This window comes from Propithecus coquereli, unplaced genomic scaffold (genome assembly GCF_000956105.1).
Source record: "Propithecus coquereli isolate 6110/MARCELLA unplaced genomic scaffold, Pcoq_1.0 Scaffold138, whole genome shotgun sequence".
Classification (NCBI taxonomy): Eukaryota; Metazoa; Chordata; class Mammalia; order Primates; family Indriidae; genus Propithecus; species Propithecus coquereli.
In genome coordinates, this window is record NW_012138080.1 from 3,562,750 (window position 1) to 3,589,772 (window position 27,023).

At 35.1% G+C, this 27,023-nt stretch overlaps 1 protein-coding gene across 1 annotated transcript in view; it reads left to right on the forward strand.

The window, feature by feature from the left end:
• The window catches only part of KIAA1841 (KIAA1841 ortholog), a 58,594-nt gene that overhangs the window by 27,847 nt on the left and 3,724 nt on the right, over positions 1-27,023 (forward strand). Inside the window, exons 12-20 of the mRNA XM_012639232.1 lie at positions 1,585-1,737; positions 10,588-10,733; positions 11,450-11,549; positions 12,882-12,914; positions 13,899-13,998; positions 25,039-25,130; positions 26,104-26,132; positions 26,214-26,287; positions 26,747-26,835. Of these exons, the coding sequence (XP_012494686.1) occupies positions 1,585-1,737; positions 10,588-10,733; positions 11,450-11,549; positions 12,882-12,914; positions 13,899-13,998; positions 25,039-25,130; positions 26,104-26,132; positions 26,214-26,287; positions 26,747-26,835 (816 nt within the window). The remainder of the gene's footprint in view (positions 1-1,584; positions 1,738-10,587; positions 10,734-11,449; positions 11,550-12,881; positions 12,915-13,898; positions 13,999-25,038; positions 25,131-26,103; positions 26,133-26,213; positions 26,288-26,746; positions 26,836-27,023) is intronic.

A 27,023-nucleotide genomic window follows, 5' to 3' on the forward strand; every position in this document is an offset into this window, starting at 1 on the left:
TATAATCTTTATAAACTTACAAAGCTATATCTTTGTCTCAGTGTATTCTTTTATTTCTTCCATTTTCCATTTCTCTCTATTATTTTCTTATCCCTTGCAACTCTACCAAAGGGACCTGGTTTTTTGCAGGGAACACTGGCCACGTTCCCCACAGGGTATGTTTTTTTTTATTTTTTTTTTATTTCAGGAAATTATGGGGGTACAAACATTTTGGTTACATGTTATGACTTTGCCACATCCCACCCATGATTTGAGACATGCCCTTCCCCCACTACAATGCTCACCGCATCTATTAGTTGTGAGTTTACCCACCCCCAACCCCATACCCCCAAAGAATATTACTACTGTGTGAGCACCTTAGTGTTGATCAGTCAGTGCCAATTTGATGGCCAGTAGATGTGGTGCCTATTCTTCCATTCTTGTGATGCCTCACTTCAGAGGATAGGCTCAAGCTCTATCCAGAGAATATAAGAGGTGCTGGATCACCACCGTTTCTTATAATTGAGTAGTATTCCATTGTATACATATACCATATTTTATTAATCCACTCATGGATTGACGGGCATTTGGGTTGTTTCCACATCTTTGCAATTGTGAATTGTGCTGCCGTAAACATTCGAGTGCACATGTCTTTATTATAGAATGAATGTCTTTTGTTCCTTTGGGTAGATGCCTAATAGTGGTATTGCTGGATCAAATGGTAGTTCTACTTGTAGGTCTTTGAGGTATCTCCAAATTCTTTTCCACAGAGGTCGCACTAATTTGCAGGCTGGTCAAAAGGGTATGTATTTTTTAAGTTAAATATTTACCTCACGCCTGTAATCCCAGTACTTTGAAAGGCCAAGGTGGGGGATCGCTTGAGACCAGGAGTTCGAGACCAGCCTGGGCAACAAAGCGAGATACCGTCTCTACAAAAAAGTTAAAAATTAGCCAGGAGTGGTGGTCTGTAGTCCCACCTACTCTGGAGACTGAGGCAGGAAGATCTGTTGAGCCCAGGAGTTTGATGCTGCAGTGAGCTGTGATCGCACCACTGCACTCTAGCCTGGGCAACAGGAAGACCTTGTCTCTTAAAAAACAAAGAAGAAGAAGAAAAAGAAAAAGAAAAGAATAACCAGGTGGTGCAAAATTTTATTTTTCTTTGGAAAACTTTTGAAGTGATTAGCCAATTGTAAAATCGAATGTATAACAACATCAGTTTAATTCACCTGATTTTGAGTAAAGTGATTTCGTTTTTTGCTATGTAATAACTTTATTGAGGTAAAATTACACACCATAAAATTTATTCATTTTAAGTGTATGATTCACTGATTTTTTTAGTACATTTACAGAGTTGTGCAACCATCACCACCATCCAATTTTAGTACATTTCCATCTCCCCAAAAAGATCCCTTATGCCCATTTGCTTCTATCTCACATTTAACCTCCAACCCCTGGAAACCACTAATCTACTTTGTGTCTCTATAGATTGGCCTTTTCTGTACATTTCATATAAATGGAACATACAGTATGTGGTCTTAAGTATTTCTGAGATGTATAGTTTCATTGTGGAAATAATAATTGATTTTATATATTTCTTTTATTCAGGCATTTCTCTGTATTGAATTTTCACATTGTCAATACCATTCAGAAACAGTGGTTTATCCTGCTGCAGCAAGTTTATTGAATACTGTTGGCACTGGAATTTATCCCTGCTGTAACCAAAAGGTTCTTCGGTTTGATCCCACTCAGCTTACAAAGGTAAGTTTTGAATTTTGCCCTTTTGTAGTTACAGTCCTTAAATTATATAAAAGTAATACTTTTATAAGTCTACTTATGTAGAAAGGACTTCAAACAGTACAAAGTAAGTATAGGAAAAAAAAGTTCCCTTTTGCACCACTCCCCGATTTTCCATCTCTTCTTCGAGGTAACCACAGTTAACAGTTTCCTTTCAGACTTTATTTTGTGCACTTGAGGTACAAATTATATGTAGTTTTTTGTGTTGGAAATGAGATCGTACTATTCATGTTCCGTAATTTGCCTTTTCACTCAACAACTTACCTAGGTTACCTTTCTGTGTCATTTTATTTAACTGCTGTGTACTATTCCAGGCTGTGCGTATATCACAATTTATTTAACCATTCTCCTATTGATGAACATTTAGGTTGTTTCCAGATTAATGGTATTACAGTGTTGCAATGAACATCCTTGCACATATATTTTGGTGCAGTATGTGAGCATTGCTATAGGTTAGATTCCTCAATGACTAACATCTTTGAAAATGTCACATAATTAAATTTCATGAGTGGATGAAAGGAACATAAAGCTCTTCTTCATCATCATCCATACAAAAAATACTTATAAGGCACCAAAGGTGTGCCACACACTGTGCAAGGCAGAGGGTAGCATATAAAATTAGATAGTTTCTGCCTTCATGGAACTGACAGCTCAGGCATTAATACCAAAAGGGAAAAAAAAGCACACAAAGAAATGTTTGAAGAAGTATACAGGGCTGTAAATATCTATAATAGGCTGATGTGATCCAGCCACTGAAGTCAAGGAAAGCCTCAAAGGAGTTGGCATTTGGTTGAGTCTGAAGGATTCGTAGGAGTAGGGGAGGTGAAGAGGATGGGAAAGGGCATTCCATTCAGAACAGCAAGGCCAAAAGGAACATGGTAAGAGAGTCTGGAAAAAACTGAGGCCATTACAGAACACATGCATAGTTCAAGACAAAGATGGAGAGATAAGTAGGTGTCAGGCCGTTCAGGGTCAGGACCTTGTAGGCCATGTTAGAGTTTTTCTTTTATCTCAGGTTTTGAAAATATCACTTGCAGTGTGGAGAATGGCTTGGGAGTAGTCAGTGGAGTCAGGTACAAAGGGAAGCTATCACAGTCGTCTTAGAGGGTGATGATGGTAGCTTGGACTAGAGTAGTGGAGATAAAGAGAAGTGGATGAATTCAATATTTAAGAGGTAAAATTGAAATGACTTGACATTGTATCAGAGAGGGAGGGGGGAAGTCAAAGATGACTCACTTTCTTGCTGGTGCTACTGGATAGATAGTGATGCTGTTCACTGAGGAGGAAACAGCAGGTAAGAATCAGGTTTGGAGAGAGGTTCATGAGTTCCGTTTTGTACATTATTGAGTTCGAGGTGCTTTCTGAGATAACCAGGCAGAGGCTGTTAGATGTATGAGTTTGGGGGTTCACAGAAATGGCTAGGCTGGAGATAATAATTTCTAAGTTTCTTTCAAATAAATGATAATTAAAGTCAGCAGGAATAGGTGAGCATAAGAAGCAGAGGGCTTCAGTTGGAGCCTAGAGAAACTCCAACATCTAATGGCTAGATAAAGAAGCATGAGCCTGCAAAGGAGAATGATCAGAATAATGGGAGAAAAACCAAGGATGTTGTCAGGAAAGTTAAGGAAGTAGTATATAAATAAAGAGAGAGTGGTCCCTGGTTCCTAATACAATTAGGAACCTAATTACAATTATTGATACAGCCTGCAAAATAAATAGGATTACTAGTTTAAGTTTCTAGAGGCTAAGCTCATAAATTTTTGTTAGGGAATTACAAACTCTAAAAAGTGAAAAGTGAGTTTAAATAAAAACAAATAGAAATGCTAGAACTGAAAAACTCAATAAAGAAATCTCAGTGGAAAATTTGACAGATTAGATGCAGCTGAGAAATTAGCAAAGTGAAAGATAAAAGTGAGAAGAAACTTTCCAGAAAGAAGCATAGAGAAACAAAATGATGAGAAATAAATAAATAAAACCATTTTTAAGTGTATGGTTGTTAAGTATATTCACATTGTTGTGTACCCAATCTTCAGAACTCTTTTCATCTTGGAAAACTGAAACACAATTCTCCATGTTCCCTTCCCCCAGCCCCTGGCACCTACCTTTCTACTTTTTATCTCTATGAATTTGAATACTCTAAGTACCTCATATAGTAGAATCATATAGTATCTGTCTTTTTGTATTGCAAGGTCTGATTTTTTTAACTGGATTCCCAAAAGAAAAGAAAGAAAATAGATCAGAGGCAAAATTTGAAGAGTTATAGTTGAGACTTTTCAGAATTATTGAAAGATATTAGTTTATAGATTCAAGAATTCCAGTGACAAAGCCAGGCATTGTAGCTCATTCCTGTAATCCCCAGCTACTCAAGAGGCTGAGGAAGGAGAATCACTTGAGGCCAGGAGTTCAAGACCACGCTGGGCAACATAGTGAGACCTTCTCTCTAAAAAAAATTTTAAAAACTAGCCAGGCATGGTAGTACATGCCTGTAGTCTCAGATATTCAGAAGGCTGAAGTAGGAGGATCCCTTGAGCCCAGGAGTTTGAGGCCACAGTGAGCTACGATCGCACCACTACACTCCAGCCTGGATGACAGAGCAAGACCCTGTCTCTTAAAAGAAAAATTTCAGTGATTCCCAGTAAGATAATAAGAAACACCTTCATATATTATACTGAAAGTTTCATGCAGAAAACAAAGGACATTTTACAAAGGAGTCAGAATCCCTTCAAAACATCAATAATTAGACAGACTTCCCATCCCAGCAGTAGCAGTGGAAGCCAGAATATAGTCTACAAAGTCTTCAGTGTGCCAAAAGAAATTAATCTAGCAATCTATGCCTTCCTTAAATATCCTTTAAAAATGAAAACAAAATAAAGATAATTTTAAGCAACAAAATTTGAGGAAAACAAAACAAAATTTAAGGGAATTTGCAATCAGCAAACTACTTTAAAGAAAACACTAAAGGATGTTCTTGAGTTACAGGAAGGAATGAAGATCAAAGAAAGAAACTATAATAATATATTAGTAAATCTAAATGAACATTATATAAAATAATGATGGTAATGCTTTGTGGATATGTGTGTGTAATAAGTATATAATTATATATTAATTATATTAATAATATAGAAAATTTAAAAATAACTGATATGTACCATAGATTTTTTTTTTATTTCAGCATATTATGGGGGTACAGCTGTTTAGGTTACGTATGTTGCCCTTGCCCCCTCTCCCCCGCCAAGTCTGAGTTTCAAATATGTCCATCCTTCGGATGGTGTGCATTGCACTCTTCGTGTATGCGTATACCCGTCTCCTCCTCCCCCCTCCCCACTGCCCCCTGCCCTACATCCAATAGATGTTATTCTTATATGTGCACTTATGTGTTGATCAGTTAATACCAATTTGATGGTGAGTACATGTGTGTACCATAGATTTTGAAGCATAATTTTAAAACCTGTACAATAGCCTATAAGTTGGGAGGGTACGCCAGGCACAGTGTTGTGCACCTGTAGTTCCCGTGACTCAGAAGGCTGAGGTGTGAGGCTGAGGCTGAGCCCAAGAGTTCGAGTCCAGCCTAGGCAATATAGTAAGAACCTGTCCCTAAAATATAAAAAAGAATAAATCGGAAGGGTGGTGAAATGGAATTGAAAATGTCTTGCATTATCTGAGAGGGAGGATATTAACATTTGATAAGTGAGAGGGAGGATATTAAACTTTGATAAGTGAAGGATACATGCTATAAGTTCTAGGGTAACCACTAAAAGGATAGAGGAATTAATGTATGTGAAGGTAGGGAATGGAATGATTAAAAAAATCCAAAAGAAGACTGTTGAACAATAGATAATCAGATAATAGATTTAAACCCAAATATATCAGTAATTACATTAAATATAAACAGTTTAAATGTTCCAGTAAAAAGACAAAGAATGGTGAGTGTGGTGGTAGAAGGGAAGCAAAACCCAGCTACATGCTATTTCTAAGAGATAGATCTAAAACATAAGGATGTAGAAAGATTTTAAGTAAAAGGAAAGAAAAGGTAGATCATGCAACCACTAATCAAAAGAAGGCAGGTATAGCTTTGTTAGTATCAGACTTAATAGATTTCAAGGCAAAAACAGTACTAGAGATAAGGAGGATCATTTTATAATCATGAAGGTTAATTTACAAAAAAAATACAGGAATTCTAAATTTGTATGTACCTAATAACATAGCCTTAAAATATATGAAGCAAAAATATGTAGATCTACAAAAAGTAGAAATATTCACAATAATTGTTGGAGATTTTAACATACCTCTTATTAATTGATAGGCCAAGGTAACAAAAAAATTAATAAGCATATATTATAGAAGATTGAACAAGTTGTGTATGTCTGTTACATCAAGTTTCTCTATTAACAACTGCAGGATATGCATTATTTTCAAACACAAATAGAACATTTACAAAATTTAACCATTTGCTAGACCATAAAGCAAGTCTCAACAACTTTCAAAAGATTGAGATCATATTGAATATGTTTTATGTCTATAGTGCATTTATGCTGGAAATAAATAATAAGAAAAATAACTAGAAAATACTCATATGTTTTAAAATTGAGAAATGTTTTTTAGAGATCAGAGATCTCTAAAAATCAGAGAAGAAATCACAAGGGAAATTAAAAAATAATTTTTAAGAAGCCACATATCAAAAATTTGGGAATAAAGCTAACTTTATAGCCTTAAATGCTTAAATATAAACATATATTAGAAAAGGAGAAAGATTGACAATTAGTGAGCTGTGTATCTATATCAAGAAACAAGGAAAAAAGCAATAAAAGAAAATAGAAGGAAGGGGAAAAGAAGTACAAATTAATAAAATAGAAAAATGGACATTCAATAGGGAGAATCAAAAAGCCCAGGGATTTTTTAAAAACACTAAGTAAAGAGCTGCAAGTAGAACTACCATTTGATCCAGCAATCCCATTACTGGGTATCTACCCAAAGGAACAAAAGACATTCTATAAAAAAGACGTCTGCACTAGAATGTTTATAGCAGCACAATTCACAATTGCAAAGATGTGGAAACAACCCAAGTGCCCATCAGTACATGAGTGGATTAATAAAATGTGGTATATGTATACCATGGGGTTCTACTCAGCCACAAAAAACAATGGTGATCTAGCATCTCTTGTATTACCCTGGAAAGAGCTGGAGCCCATTCTACTAAGTGAAGTATCACAAGAATGGAAAAACAAACACCACATGTACTCACCATCAAGTTGGTATTAACTGATCAACACTTAAGTGCACATATAGTAGTAACATTCATCAGGTGTCGGGCAGGTGGAAGTGGGGAGGAGGGGATGGGTATATTCACAGCTAAGGGGTGCATTGCACACCGTCTGGGGGATGGACGTGGTTGAAGCTCTGACTTAGGTGGGGCAAAGGCAATATATGTAACCTAAACATTTGTACCCCTGTAATATGCTGAAATAAAAATAAATCAATAAAAAACTCACTAACTAAATTGATAAACCTCCTATTTCAATAAATCTAAGGAAAAAAAGAACACAATTACCAGTATCAGGAATGTGAACAGAAAAATTTTTGCAGATCATGCAGACACTAAAATGATAAGAGGATATTATGAGAAACTTTATGCCAATACATTTGAAAATATAGACAAACTGGCCATTTTTGAGAAAAAAAATCTTACCAAAACTGACACAAGAAAAAAACTAAATGGCCCTCTAACTCTTAATGAAATTGAATTAGTGAAAAATATTTTTCCACTAAGAAAACTCTAGGTCCATGAGACCCCTTCTCTACCAAAAATAAAAAAAATTAGATGGGCATGGTGGTGCATGCCTTATAGTCCCAGCTACTTGGGAGGCTGAGGCAGGAGGATCACTTGAGCCCAGGAGTTTCAGGTTGCAGTGAGCTATGATGAGGCCACTACACACTAGCCAGGATGACAGCAAGACTCTGCCTAAAAAAAAAAAGAAAACTCTAGGTCCATTTGTCCATACCAGCAAATACTACCAACTATTTAAAAAAGAAATAATGTGAAATGTAGACAAACTCTTCTAGGGAGTGAAAAAAGTACATTTAAGTCATTTTATGAAGCTACTTTGATATGAAAACATGACATGGGAAATATGAGAAAGGAAAATTAAAAGCCATTGTTACTTATGAACATGGATATAAAAATTCTAAATAAAATATTAGCCATCTAAATCTAGTAATACATAAAAAAGATATTTATCACTGCCAAGTTGGGTTCATATCCAAGATTCAAAGTTAATTTAACATTAGACAATTTAATTTGCCATATTAACATATTAAATGGGAAAAATTATTTCCACAGATTCAGAAAAAGCATTTTTTAGAATTTCAACATTCTTTTGGGGCTAAAAATGAAAACAAAACAAAAACTCTTACCAAATTTAGAAAAGAAAGGGAAATGCTATAATCCAGTAAAAGAGAGCTAATTCAAAACTTACTTATCAAGCATAATAGTGAACTTAAATATCTTCAAAACTTCAAAACTTAAATATCACACGTAATAGTGAAATGTACAAAGCTTTTTCTTTGAGATTGGAAACACTTCTATTCATATTGAACTGGAGATTCTGGTCCTAGATTAACGCAAGAAAAAGAAATAAAAGATATAAAGAGTAAAAAGAAAAAACAAAACTGTCATAATTTGCAGATAATATTGTATACATAGAGAACTCCAAGAATGTATAGGTAAATTATTAGAATTAATAATAATTTAGGAAGGTTGACCTATTAAAAATAATTAACAAAAATCAATAGCATTTTTATAGACCAGAAAGGTGAGAAAATGAAATTTATGAAACATAATAGCCTCGAAAATATCAAATACCTAATAATAAATCTAACAAAATATGTATAAGAACTCTACACAGAAAATATAAAACATTGAGAGAAAATAAAGAAAACTAAAAACTGGATAGTTGTACCATATTCATAGATTGGAAGACTTGACATTGTAAAGATGTAAATGCTTCCCAAACTGACCTATATAGATCAATGCAATCTCAATAAAAATCCTATCAGAAAAAAATAAAAATAAAAATCCTATCAGGTTTTTACTGGGAACTGTGCTGAGCTGATTCTAAAATTTATATGGAATTCAGAGGGCCAAGAATAGCCAAGATACTCTCAAGACAAAGTTAGAAGAACTTGCTCTGCCAGATATCAGGATTTATGATAAAGCTGTGCTGCTTAAGACAGGGTGGTACTTTCAAAGAGTAGACAAATGGACCAATAGAAGGAGACTAGAATACTCAGACATAGAGTGACTTAGATATTTGGCTATGACAAAGGTGGCTTTACAGAACAGTGAGCAAAGGATGGGCTTTCCAATAAGAGGTACTGGGACATTGCGTACCATATGGGAAAAAAATCAAATCACACTCTAGCCCAAACTATTTACCAAAAAAGGCCCATATGTGAAAGGAAAACTAATGAAGCTATTAATATTAAAAGAAATACCATAAGGGAAAAGGTTGGTAAGTTCAAGTACATCAATCGCATCTAATAAATTGAAACTAAAGAGACAAACTTACAAGTAGAATGGGATATTAGCAACACATATATCCATAGAAGATTAATATTGTCAATATATTTTTTTAAAAACTCCTACAAATCAATAGGAAAAAGATAGATAATAGGCACTTCACATAAGAAAACATTCATTTGTCCTGTCAGCATATAAAGGACAACTTCATTTGTAACTGGGGAAATACAAATTAAAACCACAGTGAATACCAATACATACCAGAATGACTAAAATTAAAATGTCTGACCAAGTATTAGTGAGCATGTGGAGTAATGGAAATTCTCATATCCTGCTGATGGTAATATAATGTGGTACACATAAGCACTTGTGCACTAGGAAACATGTAAAAGAATGTTCACAGCAGTAGTATTTGTAATAGCCCCAAACTAGAAATAATCCATCCTTCAGCTATAGAAGAGGTAAACGAATGGTGTATATTCATAGAATGGAACGCTCTACATTAAAGCAAATATTATCATTACATGCAGTAACATGGTTGAATCCTAAAAATATAATGTTTAACAAAACAAGTGAGGTAAAACTAAACTATAGTGTTTAGGGATGCATCCTAAGTGGCAAAAGGATAAAGAAAAGCAAGGAAGCGATAACCATAAAAATCAGGGTAGATGTTATCTTTTGGGAGGATGGAGGCAGTTATGATTAGGAATGGGCCCCCTGTGGACTCCTGGAGTGTTGGCAATATTCTAAATCTTAACGCGGATGGTGGTTATATGGATATTCTTGGGTATTTGTTAAGCTGTACATTTATGTTTTGATCTCTTTTCCATATGAGTATTTTTTCTGGAGAAAACGTAAAATGTTTATATGATGATATGAGTAGGCAAAGAAAAAGAAAAATATACAATGATCTTTAAAGTAATATCTCTATAACAGGCCAGGCGTGGTGGCTCATACCTATAATCCCAGCACTTTGGGAGGCCGAGGCTGAAGGATCTCTTAAGGCCAGGAGTTTGAGACCAGCCTGGGCAATGTAGCAAGAACCTGTCTCTACAAAAAAATTAAAACATTAGCCTGGCATGGTGCTATACACTTGTAGTCCTAGCTACTTGGGAGGCCGAAGTGGGAGAATCACTTGAGTCCAGAGGTTGCAATGAGCTATGATCATGCCACTGCACTCCAGCCTCCTGGGTAATAAAGCAGGACTCTGTCTCTAAAAATAAAATTAAAATTAAAAGAAAATAAAGGGATGTTTCTATAATGAACCAACGTCTAATTTAGTGTCTCTTATGTAACAGGGCTGTAAAGTGAGAGACCACGTGGTCACACTTCTTGATCAAGGTGAAGGTGGAGATTTGCTGTCCTGTCCAACTACTAGAATACTGGATGATCTGCACAAGCACAAAGATGTCATTGCTGTGCCCTTTTCAAAAGACACAGTTAGGTGAGAGGAAATAAATGAACACTATATAGTAGCTTATTCAGTGGTTCTCGTTTCAGAACCCCCTATCCCCTAGTACTTCCCCAAATCAGCAATATCGATACTCAAATAGTTTACATTATTTCACAAAGCAAGCAAATATTTATTTGATAGGCAAAACACTTAAAAATATTGGAGGTCCAAGGGGAGTAAAAACTAATGAAGAGTCCTTGGTGATTAAAAAGGTTGGGACCTTAAATCCAGTTGGTTGGTGGGAAGGTTGTAGGGTTTTTTTCCCCCAAATTGCCTAAGCCCTTCTTAAATGCTTGATTGATAAAACTAGAAGAAAAGTTGATGGTTGAATTCATCTTTCCATAAGTTTGAACTCCTTGGATTCAGTAATTTCTGGAGTCACTTCTACCTTTTTGCAGTTGTAGCAGGCTGTTAGGTTGGGTGCTGGAGGACCCTTTAAAAGAGGCTGTTCTCAAATCAGTACCCATCATGGCAGCCTATTCCACCACCTAGCTTCTAGTGCAGTTGTGCTCCCTGTGTGATGTGACTTTGGCTTGGGGAGTCACTAGATGAATTAAGAAATGTAAATGTTGAAGTGGCATCCTTATATTCAGGAACTATATTCCTAAAGAGTGATTTATTAAATATTTGCAATAAAAAGATATCATTCACATTTATATTTTTAAGAAAGTGAACACTTATCCATAAAAATGTCTTTTTCCTTCAAGTGATCTTGGGGTTGGTCCCTGTGATGAAAAGGGTCTAGAATGTGATGTTTTACTGGAGCCAAATACACCATGGGGCCCCAAATCTGGGGAGCTCAATGCTGTGAGTAGCTTGTTTCACCTATTCTTTATTTATATAAACAATTAATGACATTTCATCTTTGACAGAAACCTGGTCAGTTTAAATTGAAATTGAGCTGACTCCCTAATCATAACAAGGTATTATGCTGAATTAATTTGAGTTAATAGGACTATAAGGGTAACAGGATACATTCCTTGCCCTCAAAGAATTAATAACTAACAGATTTAAATTTGGGGGGAGAAAATAACGTGGTCTTTAGGATTTTTATTATGGACAAATAATGATTTGAGGGATGAAGATAGTATGAATGAATATTTTGTCCCCTCCTTGCTTATAAACTTTTTTCAGCATGAAATTATCTTTTTATTGTAATCAGGAATATATTTTATTTTTTCAAAGTTTCAAAACTGAAATATTTTTAGGTGACCAGAAACTTTGATTCCTTTGATTATTTTTTATTCCTTTTTACTTTGTTACTAAGGATCAGGGAATCTGTTTGCCTGTGAACTTCTGTCTTTGTGTTGGTTGAGGTAGCGTTTACTTAAGAAAGTGAAATACTCCATTTTAAGTACTTTATAAATTCCAGACAGCTATACAAATATTCAGTCATTAATATTTATCTATAAATTATATATCAAATAGCAAATTTTTTTTTTTGAGACAGAGCCTCACTGTGTTGCCCGGGCTAGAGTGCCATGGCGTCAGCTTAGCTCACAGCAACCTCAAACTCCTGGGCTCAAGCAATCCTTCTGCCTCAGCCTCCCGAGTAGCTGGGACTACAGGCATGCGCCACCATGCCCGGCTAATTTTTTCTATATATTTTTAGTTGTCTGATTAATTTCTTTCTATTTTTAGTAGAGACGGGGTCTCGCTCTTGCTCAGGCTGGTTTCGAACTCCTGAGCTCAAACAATCTGCCCGCCTCGGCCTCCCAGAGTGCTAGGATTACAGGCGTGAGCCACCACGCCCAGCTTCAAATAGCAAATTAAATGTCTTAAATGTCTATATGTAATCTGCTTCCTTAATTTGTAATAAAACATAAACATTAAAAAGTGATTGAAGTAGTTTTAAAAATAACTATTATCTCTACATGTGATTTAATGTCCTTTGGAAATAATACTGGAAAAGTGTCCCTTTGTTTCTTTTTTTTAAACATCCACATACTCCTCCAGCAGAGGATATTAAAGACTGTAATATCTCACTTCTAGCCTGAGTTTTAGATTATGTTTTCAACCTGGAATGGAACCATATTTGTAACTTTTTTTTTTAGCTCTTCTACAATATCCATATGAAAATAAAGAGCTTCAATCTAGGCAGATGCCAATTTATTAATCTCTTATTCCTCTGTTTTATAGTTCTTGTCACTGAAAAACTGGACTCTGCAGCTGGTGAGTGAGTAATTATATTCAGCTTTCATGAATCTTTTTCTTCCTAAATTAAAATTTAGTTTAATGGAATCTTACCAATATGCTGTTTTACAAATTTTAGTTAAAGTTATGTCTTCCTTTTCAGCTTTTCCAATTTTACAGTTACTAATAATGTCATTAAGATTGTTTAAGACTGTGTAAGATTGTTTAAAAGAGACATATACTCCATTATCTGGCTGCATAATCCACAGGTTAAAAGACTTTTTAAAGTCACTTATAAGTCACATTTAGGATATTGAACAAAGCAAAAAAATCTATAAAGTGCCAATTATTTGGTTGGCTGATTGGTTCATTTTTTACCTGTTTGCCAGTACTACAGCATCTGCCATCAGTATTCATAAGAATGGAATGGGAATTTGGATTAGTGATGACAGACAGTAGGGTGGATAGATACAGGAAACTAATGCACATATGGTTAAGTAATCTAGGGTGAATCCACATTCACCCAGAGAATGTGCACATGTGTATGCTATGGCCATACCACCCTGAACATGCCCAGTCTCATCTGATCTTGGAAGCTAAGCAGGGTCGGGTCTGGTTAGTACTTGGATGGGAGAATGTGCACATGTGCTTATCTATGAGACTACTTTAATATTGGCAATTATTATGTTATACTTTAATCTTAATATCAAGGAACATACATTCAGTTGAGTGATGGAGGTACAATTCAATAAGTACTGGGTACCTATTATAATGCCTATGACTCTGCTAGGTTCTGTGAAGGAAAAAAATCAAAAATATTTGATGTAATGTAATCCTGTCTTGAATGTAGAGAGTCTTAGGTCCATTTCTTAGATGTCGTGCCTTATAGGCAGTGGTCCTTTTATTTGCTCTTGTTTGACTCATTCATTCAACATAAATTTAGATAAATGTGTTTGAAAGAATTCGTTACAGATGTGATAACATTACATTTGTAATAGATGTGTTTTGTTTTGTTAAATTTAGAAACAACAGTCATTATTTTCAGAAGAAGAAGAATATACCACTGGATCTGAGGTCACTGAAGACGAAGTTGGAGATGAAGAAGAAGTATCCAAGAAACAAAGTATTGGATTTTAAGTTAAAATCAAATCTCACTGTTTATGAAGGGGTTGCATTTTGAAGCCTTTAATGCAAAGGATAGGGAATTGGCTTTATATATCTACATGGTATAAAGAAAATAAAGGAGGCAGGCAGACACAGTGGCTCATGCCTGTAATCCTAGCACTTTGGGAGGCTGAGACAGGAGGATTGCTTGAGACCAGGAGTTCGAGACCAGCCTGAGCAAGAGCAATACCGTGTCTCCTCAAAAAATAGAAAAATTAGCCAGACATTGGTGGTGCACACCTTTAGTCCCAGCTACTCAGTAGGTTGAGGCAGGAGGATCACTTGAACCCAGGAGTTGGAGGTTGCAGTGAACTATGATGACACCACTGTTCTCCAGCTGGGCAACAGAGTTAGACTCTGTCTTTAAAAAAAAGAAAAGAAAGGAGGCGCTATTAAGATTCCCTGACCCTGGCACCAACACAGAACACTCGTTAAGTTATAAAGAAAGTGCAGTGTACTGATAAATAATCCTCTAAATTTTCACTTCAAGCGTAAATTAATGTGTTTCTCAAAATGTGTGACTCATGTCAGATGAAATGTGATCTGAGATGTTTACCTGAAGTTATTTGAAATGACACTCAAATGAACCATTAAATAATATCAAAGTATGATTTTTAAAAAATTAAAAGCATGATTATTATACAACTATGAAATCAACTTATGTCAAGATTTTTCAACTTATTAGTTCTGAGGAACAGTGGGGTAAATCGATTGAAAGAGCCTTTGAAGACTCAGGTATTTAGAGGCATTTGAAAAAAGAATGTTAAAAGAAGATATCAAGTTAGATACAAAACTAATTAATGTCCTACAGGAAATAAATCTATAACTTCTGGGGTTATCTTTTCTACGAGACAAATCATTTGCGTTTCTATTAAATGCAAAAATCTGCTATTTAATATGTAATTTCATGGCATCTTAGCTGCAATCAATAGTAAATAGCAGTCAGGCATGGGGACATTCTCTTAGAAAATTAAATAATTCTTGGGCGGGCCTGTTAAACAATCCTCCAAGTTTTACACAATTTTTCTCAACATGTTGAATCCCCTAATGGAAAAACGAGTTCTCTAGCAATTAGTTTTCAGTTTTAATTAGTCACAGAGAAAGTACTACTATGTTGTTTTTTTCCAACAGTTTGAGCTATAATTTACATGTAATAAAATTCCCCCATTTTTAAGTGTGCACACCAATGAATTTTAGCACATAATTGTATAAGGACCACCAAAATTAACATCTAAAACATCATTGCAAAAAGTTCCCTCATGTCCCTTTACACTCAGTTACCTTTCCCCTCTTCTACCTTGAGGCAACCATCAATCTGTGTTTTGTCACTGTAGTCTCACAAAGGAAAAATTTTATAAAATTTTGTAATGAATATTTTGTAAATAAAGTTATATTTAGCTACAATTTCCCATTTTCCCTATGTATGGCGACTTTTGGGACACACTGTAGTTTACTTTTTCTAGGATTTCTTCTAAATGGAATCATGAGTGGTCTTTTGTCTCTACCTTCTTTCACTTAGTATGTTTTTGAGATTCATCCATATTGTATGTATCAGTAGTTTGTTACTTTTTATTGCAGAGTAGTATTCCATTGTATGGATATACCATAATTTGTTTATCCATTCACAATTTCATGGACATTTGGGTTATTTCCAGTTGTTGGCTCTTAATGAATAATGCTGCTATGAACTTTTGCATATTAGTCTGTGTGGACATATGTTTTCATTTTTCTTGGGTAGATACCTAGGAGTGGAATTGCTGGGTCATAGGGTAAGTGTATGTTTAACTTTGTAAGAAACTGCCAGAGTGTTTTTGCAAAGTGATCATTTTGTATCCCCACCAACAATGTATGAGAGTTCCAGTTGCTGCACATTCAAATCAATACTTGGTATTATCGGTCTTTTTAATCGTAACCATTCTAGTGGGTGTATAGTACTAAGCATCTTTTCATGTGCTTATTGGCCATTTGTATATTTTTTTTTGTGAAGTGTTTAAATACTTTGCCCATTTTTTATTGGATCATTTGCTTTATTATTGACTTGTAAGATTTCTTTATGTATACTTTAGATATAAGTCCTTTGTCAGTCGTATGTTTTTCCCCCAGTTTATGCCTTGCCTTTTAATTTTCTTAATGGTATCTTTTGAAGAGCAAAAGTCTTTAATTTTGTGAACTCTAATTTTTTAGTGTTTTATGTTTCATGGTTTAATAGCTAAGAAATCTTTGCCTACCCCAAGGTCACAAAGATTTTCTACTATGTTTTCTTCTAGAAGTTTTACAACTTTAGCTTTTATATTTAAGTCTATGATCCCATCCAGATGAATTTTTGTGTATTATTTGAGTTAAGGATCAAGCTTCCTTTTTTTCCCCAGGCATAGCCAATTGTTCCAGCCCTATTTATTGAAAAGACTGTTCTTTCCTAATAGATTGGATTACCTTGGCACCTTTGTTAAAAATCAATTGACCATTTACATATGGGACTGTTTCTGAACTCTTTGTTCTCATCCATTGATTGTTATATCTGTCTTTACATCAGTATATCAGTATCACACTGTCTTAATTTTTGAAGTTTTTAGTGAGTCTTGAAATCTCAGTCTTTAACTATTAAGTATTTAATGTTAGTTGTTGGTTTCTCTTAAAAGCCCTTTCTCAGTTGAGGGAGTTCCTTTCTATTTCTAGTTTTCTGAGTTTTTATAGTGAATGGCGTATCATATTTTGTCAAATATCTGTTGAGAATATCATATAGACGTTCTCCTTTATTATATCAATAAATTACATTGATTGAATTTTCATGTGTTACATTAGTATTCTAATGTAAACTCTACTTGGTCATTAGGTATTATTCTTTTTATATATTACCATATTTGACTTGATACTGTTTTGTTAAGGATTTTTTGTTTGTGTTCATGAGAGAGATTTGTAGTTTTCTTGTAATGTCTTTTTCAAGTTTTGATATCAGAGTCATAATGACCTCATAAAATGAGTTGGGAAGTGTTCCTTTCACCAATCTTTTGGGTAGTATTTGTATTCTTTCTCCCTTAATGAATGATAAAAATCAGCAATGAAGCCATCTGGGCCTGGAGTTTTCTTTATAGGAAAGTTTTTAAATTATGAATTCAATTTCTTTAGTTAATATAATGCCATTCTAGTTTTCTGTTTCCCTTCAATCTGTTTTGATAATTTGTATCTTTGAAGGAATTTTATCTAACTTGTCAAATTTAGTGGCATAAAGTTGCTCACCGTGTATTCTCATCAGCCTTTTCTATCTAAAGGATTTCTAATGATGTCCCTCTTTCATTCCTGATACTGGTAATTTGTGTCTTATCTCTTTTTTCCTTGATTAATTTGGCTCTCTGGTTTATTAGTTTTATTGATCTTTTCAAAGAATCAGCTTTTGATTTCATTGATTTTTCTCTATAGTTTGTTTTCTGTTTCTTTGATTTTCACTCTTATATTTAGTAATTTCTTTCTTGTAATTATTTTGGATAAATTACTTTTTTTTTTTTTTTTTTAGCTTCTTCGGGTGGAAGCTTAGATCATTGGTTTTTCACCATTATTCTTTCATAATACAGTAGTCCCTCCCCTTATCCTTGGGGGATACATTACATTCCAAGACCTCCAGTGGATGCCTGAAACCACAGATGGTACCAAACCTTATATATTCAGGTTGAGTATCCCTTATTGGAAATGCTTGGGACCAGAAGTGTTTAAGATTTTGGATTTTGGGGGGGATTTTGGAATATTTGCATGTATATAATAAGATATCTTGGAGATGGGACCCAAGTCTAAACATGGAATTCATTTATGTATATATGTATATATATGTTCATTTATGTATATATGTATTCATTTATGTATATGTGTATTTATGTATACATGTATATATGTATTCATATACACCTTATACATACATATAGTCTAAAGGTAATTTTATACAATATTTTAAATAACCCTATACATACATGAAACAAAATTTGCGAACACTGAACCATCAGAAAGCAAAGATTTCGCTACCTCAGCCACACATTTGGACAATCTGTAGTTGTTTGGCATCACCATCATTTATGACTTTGAATTTGTATGCTAACTTATAAGCAATCATTTTCTTATACTTTTTCACTCATAAGTACTTAACGGTAAAAACTGACACACCATTAATACAGTGAAAAAATAATGTGTTCAGGGTAACTAAGCAGCAAAGTGGCATTACCCGAACACTTGTCTATAGCATTACCCGAACACTTGCCTGTATCAGCTGTTAAAGAACAGCAATAACAAAAAATGGCAGGCTTTCAGTCTCCACCTATGATGCTGTTTTGACTGAAAGTTATTGCATGCTGTACTTTTTTTAAGTGAGAAGAAACATCAGAAGCAGTTGAGTGACCAGGAGGTAGGTCCTCTAGGAATGAGGAAGCATTCTGCTGGATGGCTTTTTAACATGTTTCCATCAGAGGCAGATGCTTCCTTAACAATGTTTTTTGTCTTAGAAGTCTCTCTTTGAGTTTATAAATTGACATGATTTCTTGTTCTGTTATGAAGGATACTGCTCTAGTCCTTTGATAAGCCCATCACAAATTTTCACCATGTCATCTATAGGCATTTTTTCTGCAGTGTTAACAATGTCATCTTATCATCACTATTATCACAATTACTTTGATTCAGAATCATTTCAGTTGTTTCACCATTAGTGAACAATTGGAGCCTAATTGCTGACATTAAAACTTCTTTGATATCACCTTCTTCCAGTTTAATGATGGACTCTGAAGACACAGCCTTTGCATATGTAAGGAGATCAGACATCATTTTTTCTCATTTGATATATGGAATCCTTCAGAGTCACCACTTTATTCATCATCATCATCATCACTGAACATGGTCACAGGCAAGAGGTTGTGCCAGCCATGCACAACCGTGTCTTTAGTTACTGTGCTCCAAGTGTTGGCAACAGCATATACAGAATCCTTCATCCTAAACTCCTTTTGAAAACTTTCCACAGCCATGCCTCTGTTCACTGCTGCTAACATGCTTTTCAAGAAAGTGTCTTTATATTTACTCTTCCTTGATCTAAGGATACCTAGGTCACATGGACAAATTAATGATATCACATTCAGAGGAAAGTACATGGCATAAACATTTTTGATAAGAATATCAGCTGGAGGATGAGCAGGACAGTTTTCAAGGAATAACAAAATCTCGTAGTCCTCATCCAATCCAGCTTCCCTGCAGTGAGCACCAGCCACTGGCACAAAATGTTTGTGAAACCAATTTCCCTGGTAATCCATTCCTTTTTGTTAGCATAATGATGAGCTGGTAAGGAATTCACTCCACAGAAACAGCAGGGATGCAGTTTTTGCCTGTCACAGCAAGCTTACGCTGATGTGTGCCTGCTGCATCAGCACATCCTACCCAGTAGCACAGTCATTCTGTCCCTGGCATCCTTAGTTCATATACGGGCCGTCTCATCTGCTGTAGCCAGTGTCTTTCTGGGGCAATAACACCAAAACAGTGATATTTTGTCAGTGTTACAGACTTGTTCTGGTGGCAGATTTTCTTCAGCGATGACCTTGGCAAATTTGTCAATGAATTTCTTTGCTGCCTCTTGATCAGCAGATGCTTTATCACCACAAATCTTTAAAACGTTAATGCCATGTCTTTTCTTAAAATCCTGCAGCCAACCTGTTGAATATGCACAGTTCCCTTCAACTTTCAGTTCATTGTGATCTTTGCTTGTTTGACGGTCAGTATACCCGTAAGTGGCATTTGTTCACTGTGACACTGACAGATTCACTCTTCCAATACACAATCAGGATCTTCATTTTTAGCTTTATGCAGTGTTTTTCTATGTTTTATTCACTTTTCAGCGTAGACATTCAATAGCTCATCCTTCTCTTTCTTCAGGTGGTCATCCCCACTTCTGTAAGGTGTTTCACACTTAACACCGCTGTCCAGTTTCTCCAACAACTCAACTTTCTGTGCTATAGATAAACATAAATGCTTCTTTTTCTCCTCACTTTTACTCATAGGAGTATCTGCAGACCTTTTTGACATTTTTAACAATATCTTTACACCACAAAGCAGAGAATAAGCAAAAAAAACTCTGTGAGTAATGCACATAGGTCTTGGCCCAATGTGGGGCATCATAGGGAAACTGCCGTTGGCACGTGAGCCTGCACGCTTGCCATTCTATTACTCGTCATGGGTATATTGCAGGGGAAATCTGGGTGTGTTCAGAAAAGGTATATTGAAGCTGAGGGGGGTTGAGAGGGTCTTTTTTCCCTTGGGGCTGCTGAACAACTATGTTGCGTACCTGCATTTTGACTGTGACCCATCACATCAAGCCAGATGTGGAATTTTCTATTTGTGTCATCATGTCGGTGCTCAAAATGTTTTGGATTTTGGAGCATTCTGGATTTCAGATCTTTGGACTGGGGATGCTCAACATGTACTATGTTTTTTCCTATACATACATACTATGACAAAGTTTAATTCATAAATAGGCACAGTAAGAGATTAACAATAATAATAATAAAATAGAATATTGTAACAATATATTGTATGAATGTAGTCTCTCTCAAAATATCTTAATATTTTTGGACCACAGGTAACTGAAACTAGAATGTAGATAAGAGGAGACTGTATAAGTATTTAAAGCTATAAGTTTTACTCTAAGCACAACTTAAGTACTTTCCACAGATTTTGATATATCTTTTCATTTGTAGTTAACACAAAATGTTTTCTAATTTCCTTTATGATTTTTTTTCTTTGACCTATGTGTTGTTTAGAAGGCTGTTGTTTACTTTCCAAATATTTGCAGATTTTCCAGATACTTTTCAGTTATAGGTTTCTAACTTAATTTCATTGCGGTCAGAAAGCATACTCTATGTGGTTTCATCCTTTAAATTTTATTGAGATATGTGCCAAAGGTGCAGAAAAAGAATGTGAATTTTGCTGTTGGTGGTGGAATAGTCATAAATGTCAGTTAGGTCAGGTTTTGTTTGGTTGTCCAGTACAAGTCTTTCATAATCGTGCTCATTTTCTCACTACTTGTTATATCAATTAGTAAGAAAGGAGTGTTGAAATCTCCAGCTATAAGTGGTAATTTGTGTATTTTTCCTTTTAGGTTCGTCAGTTTTTGCCTTGTATATTTTAGCGCTTTGTAATTAGGCATATCTACATTTATAGCGTGTTGACTCTTATCATTCAGATGTATCCCTCTTTGTAGTAAAAGTGCTTATCTTGAAGTCTATTTTGTCTAATATTAAAATAGTCATTCTAGATTCATTTTATTTACTGTTTGAATGGCATATCTTTTTCTATCCTTTTATTTTCAATCCCCTTGTGTTTTATGAAAGGTGGATATCTTGTAAATAGCGTGCTGTTGGGGGTTGCTTTTTTATCAAGTTTCACAATCTCAGCCTTTGACTGGAGCATTTATTCCATTTATACTTAATGTATTTGTTGATAAGAATATGTTCTGCCATTTTGCTATTTGTTTTCTATTTGTCTCAAACATTACTGTTTCCCTGTTTGTTCTTTCCTACTTTTTTTGTGCTAAGAAAATAAGTTTAGTATATCATTTTAACTATTTTGTTGGCTTTTTAGTTATATTCCTTTGCATTTGGTTGTTCTAAGGTTTATAATATGCATCTTTAACCTATAACAATCTACTTAAAGCTAAGTAGTATAAAGTAATATGAATTACTTCAGGTAAAATATAAGAACCTTAAAATAATATAGTTCTATTTGCCTACTCTCCTTTTCTGCTATTGTTGTCATATATATTACAGCTATTATTGTAAACCCAGCAGTGTTGTGGTTCTTGCTTTTAATATTTGTATGTCACTTAAAGAACATAAGAGAACAAAAGAAAAAGATATACATTTAATCTTTTATATTAACCCACATATTTACCATTTTTCCTGTATATCTGAGTTACCATCTACTGTCATTTTCTTTCATTATGTAGGACTTCCTTCTTTATTTCCCATAGTGGTCTACTAGCAGTGAATTGTCTCATTTTTATTTATCTGAAAAAGTCTTTATTTTACTTTTGTTTTTGAAATATAGTTTTGCTCAATTTGGAATTTTTGGTTAATAATTATTTTTTCTTTCAGCACTTTGAATGTGTCATTCCAAAGTTTTCTGGCCCCCATTATTTCTGATAAGAAGTCAGCCTCAGGCCAGGCATGGTGGCACATGCCTGTAATCCCAGCACTTTGGGAGGCCAAGGCAGGGGGATTGTTTGAGGTCAGGAGTTCAAGACCAGCCTGAGCAAGAGCAAGCCTCCATCTCTACAAAAAATAGAAAAATTAGCCAAGCCTGGTGGTCTGCCCCTGTAGTTCCAGCTATTCGGGAAGCTTGAGGCATAAGGATTGCTTGAGCCTACGAGTGTGAGGTTGCAGTGAGCTGTGACGAGGCCACTGTACTCTAGCCTGGACAACAGAACAAGACCTTGTCTACAAAAAAAAAAAACAAAAAACAAAAAAGGAAATTAGCCTCAATCATGTCATTGTCCCCTGTATGTAATATATCCTTTTTATCTTGCTGCTTTAGAGATTTTCTTTTTATCTTTGTCTTCCAGAAGCTTGACTGTGTTGTGCCTAGATGTGGTTTTCTTTTTGTTTATCACACTTGGGATTTGTTGAGCTTCTTGGATGTGTAAATTGATTTTTTTCACAAAATTTGGGGAACTTACAGTCATTTCTTTAAATGTTTTTTCTCTCACTCGCCTTCTGGAACTCCAGTTACACATATGTTAAACCTTTTGATACTGTCAAAGAGGTCTTGATATTTTGGGTTTTTTTAATCTTCTCTTTGTTCTTTGGATTGGATAATTTCTGATGCCCTGTCTTCACATTCACTGATTCTTTCTTCCCTTTCAGATTTTCTCTTGAGCCTATATAGTAAATTTTGTTCATTTTAATCATTGTGCTTTTCAGCTCTAGAATTTCCATTTGGTTCTTGTATAGTTTCCATTTCTCTGTTGAGATTCCCTATGTGTTCACTCAATCATACCATTTTTCCTTTAAACATATTTATTATGTTTGCTTGGAAGTCATTGTCTGCTAAACCCAACGTGCAGGCCCACTCAGGATCCCTTTCTGCTGACTCCTTTTCTGAGTAGGTCACACTTTTCAGTTTCTTAATCTTGTAACTTTTAGTTGAAAACTGGACATTGTAGGTTATCCTTGTGCAACTCTGAAATCTTTCTGTGTCCTGAGGGTGGTTAGATTTTTTTGTTCTAGTAGGTAGTTAACTCTCCTGGATCAAAACTGCAAAATCTGTCCTTTCTGTGATGTGCAGTGGGTGATGTTTCCGCACAGGTGTTTCTGACTACTAACTGCTGTTGCTTTAGCCTGCCCTCAGGAGTCACACTTGCCTGTGTAGTGTAGGGGTCAGCCAAGGATTTGGACAGAATTTACATTTAGATATTGGGGCTTACCTATTTAGTGATTCCCTTGCTCTACAGGTTTCCCCTAGATGTCTGGGTGTTTTTCCAGTCCCAAGTCTGTTCTCTGACACCGTAAGCCAGTAAAGCTTGTGCTATCTAAAGCTCGAGCAATGTGCACTTTGGGGGAAGACTTCAATCAAAAGCCTAAGAAAGTCCCAAATCTCACCAGTAATAATTTTGTCTTACAAGGGTAGATATCCCACCCTTGTTTCTGCCTACCTTTTAGCTGGGCTTCCTAGGGTGTCCCATATACCTGCATAGTTTAACATACAACTGGGAATATGGGCAGAGTTTATACTCACATTTTAGATTTCAGGTCTTCTGTGGTTTTCTTACTTCCACAATTTCCCCTTTGTATTTCCAGCTTCTCTATTGCTTTGAACTCTGTCATCTCTCCCTGGGGTGCATAAGGCTGCGATTCTCCTCCCTGAGCCAGGGAGGTTAGAAAGTGCCTTCAGATAAGAAAGCCACAAACTCATAATTCTTACCTCATGCATCTTTCACTTACAAACACTCAACTTGCCACCTACCTTTGATTATTTGCCAGTACCATCAGATGGTTGTTTATAATATTATTGGTCTATTTTTATAATTGTTTTCTTTGGAAGGAATTGTCCAGCCCCTTCACATTGCCATTATCAGACATCCTGCTCTATCATGTCTTTTAGCAATTTTATAACACTTGGTAATCTCCCAGTTTAACAAAGAGACACGTGTTGGGGGGTTAGGGCATGCCAGCAGGCAAATAAATCTCTCTAGATTACTATGCTGTGTTTTTATTATAGTATCTTCAAGGTTATAGTCTACGTAGCATGTTTTACAGGTTTTCCATTTATGGTAGTGATATAAAGTTTCCCTCTTAAATGATATTGCAAAAATTGTGAAGTCGCTATGCAAATAATTGGTGCTTAGGAAAGTTATGTAGGATATTATTCTGACCCTCATATGTTGTTTTTAGAGAAATACCTCTTTCTCCTCCTTTTCTGCCCCTCTCCTTTCTCCACGACACTGTCAACCAAAATAGATTAAGAATATTGACTCCAAGAATGCCCTAGTCCAGAATATAATTTGTCCCAAATTTACTTTTTTCCAAGATCATTGCCATCCTACCTCCTACCCGAGCAAAGGACATTTTATAGGTTTTTTGTGAATTTTTTCTCTCTCCCATTCTCAAATTGTGTTTTTCCAAGTTATAGTTATTTTTAAATGAAAATTTTGGAATCAGATTACTCCACTGTAGAAATAAAGTCAGAGAAATAAATATGTAGTTTTTCTCATCATTTTTCTATATTTCATTTCATTGAGACTTTGAATTCATTGCCCTCACTTTTCCACCAAAGGTTTTCACCAAGTAGAAAGAAGTAGTTGAAATGAACCTCTGTAAAGCAATTTCAGCTTTATTTCACCATATATTTGCTTTTTATCCCAAAGTAATTTGCTATTTTTTTAAAACAATGTTTTTTTAAAAATTGGTTTTGTTGTCTAGAAGTAGCAAGTATATTGGAGAGGGATATGGTACTTAAGCTTTTAACGTTGACCTTACATTATCAGGGAAAAAGGAGAAGCCAAAGAAATTCACTAAACAGCCAAAAAAGCAGATGTCTTCGCCCTGTACTCAGAAGAAAGAAAAGGCATTGGAGAAGGTAACTCTAAATTATCTATTATTACTCTAAAGTTCATATGGAAAAATAAGGAAGTGAGTATAGACAGGAGAATCCAAAAGAAAAGAGTAATGGATACACAGTGGAATGCCAGCAGTGTAAAAATAAATGAAGACGTTCTTTACGGACTGAGATTAAAGATCTCTAAGATATATTGATAAATGAAAAGAGGAAGGTGCAGAACAGTAGATAGTGGCATGATACAGTACCCTTTGTGTAAAATAAATGGGGGAAAATATATATATGAGCTTCCTTGTATGTATATAAATTATCTCTGGAAGGCTACATAAGAAATTGGTAAGATTGGTTGCCTCTAAAGAAGGGAACTGAATGTGTGGGAGACAGAGATGAGATGCTTTTTATTATATGTGCTACTTATATCTTTTGAATTTTGAACCAGTATTATTCAAAAAATAAGTAGACTTTTAAATTAAATTATATTTTATGACCTTTTAAAATAATTCTTATTTCCGTATGCCTTTGAAAGAAGGGGTAAAAAGCCAGGTAGCAATAAAAAGATAATAATAACCACAATTGGCTAGAAAAAGAAACCATGAATTTCAAAAATGCATGGAAGGTTGGGACTGAGATAAGATCCACACAGTTAAATTGACAGGTTGTACATTCATCTTCGTGTTAAGTACCACAGGGTTCATTCTAAAAGATTGCATAAGCTGGGACTCCAAGGTGGGCAAATAAAACTGAGTTCAAATTCTAGGTCTGTACCTCTTCAGAGAAGTTCCTTAACTTCTCTAAACCTGTTTTATTAATATTATGGAGATAATAATAGTGCCTGTCTTACATGGTGGTTGCAAGGTTTAAATGAAATAGCACTTGTGATGCTCTTGGTACAGTGTCTTGCACTCAATATGTGTGAACTCTTTTTGTTATTAACTATGACACTAATCAGTAAATTTGTTCTAACTGGGCCTCAATGTTGTCTACTCTTTTTTAGTCAGCTTCTAGAGATGTGTCTCCTTTCGTGTGAGTATTGCGTCTTAATCCAATTGGGATGTCCACTCATAAAGCAGCATCAATGCTGATTTTTTTCAATTTTTTCAATAGTGTGAGTATGCAGAAGAATAAGTGGGATGCCACAAGATCCTTGAGATTCAACCAGGATGCACAAAGAGAAGATGGTAAATTTTATTATTGGGGTAATATACACATTGGATATAAACAACAGCGATTGGAGTATCTTTCATTTTATGAAGTATGCTGAATAGTTTTAAAGGTTCCAGCTAAAATAAGGCCCCAAATTTGCACATTCCCTTAGGCAATAACCAGAGTTTCACTACTAAACAATCCCAGTGAACCACGTTTTATGCATCTGTGGTTTTGAGATCTCTCAGATAGACTTTTGCCTGTCATTTTCACTATAAAGGTATGTTTTAGGAAGTTTTACAGTGATCTAAAAAGCAGAACAATTATCCATGTGTGAGTCATTTTGCTACTTGCTACCTTAAATTCTTCACAGATATATAGATGTATGTGTCTGTAAAATATTATCATACCCTTGGTGATTACAGACTTTTTTAAGGAAAAAAAGTTATAAATCATCCTCATGAAAAGTGAAGTTTATTATTTTTTACCTTCAGATCAGCGGCGGATGTCTGAAATTACAGGGCACCTAATAAAAATGAGATTGGGTGATCTGGACCGAGTCAAATCAAAGGAAGCAAAAGAAGTAAGAATTTCATACTATTAATAGTGTACTGTACTTGCATAAGACATGCCTTCCTACTTTTATTTTCAGCAAGGAGTATAAAGATATTTTAGGCAGAATTTTAAAAGATTAATTTAGATATTTTTATATTCTATACCAGTTAGCCAGTTCATTCACGTAAGTTTTCCACCACCTCTTATTATCGATGG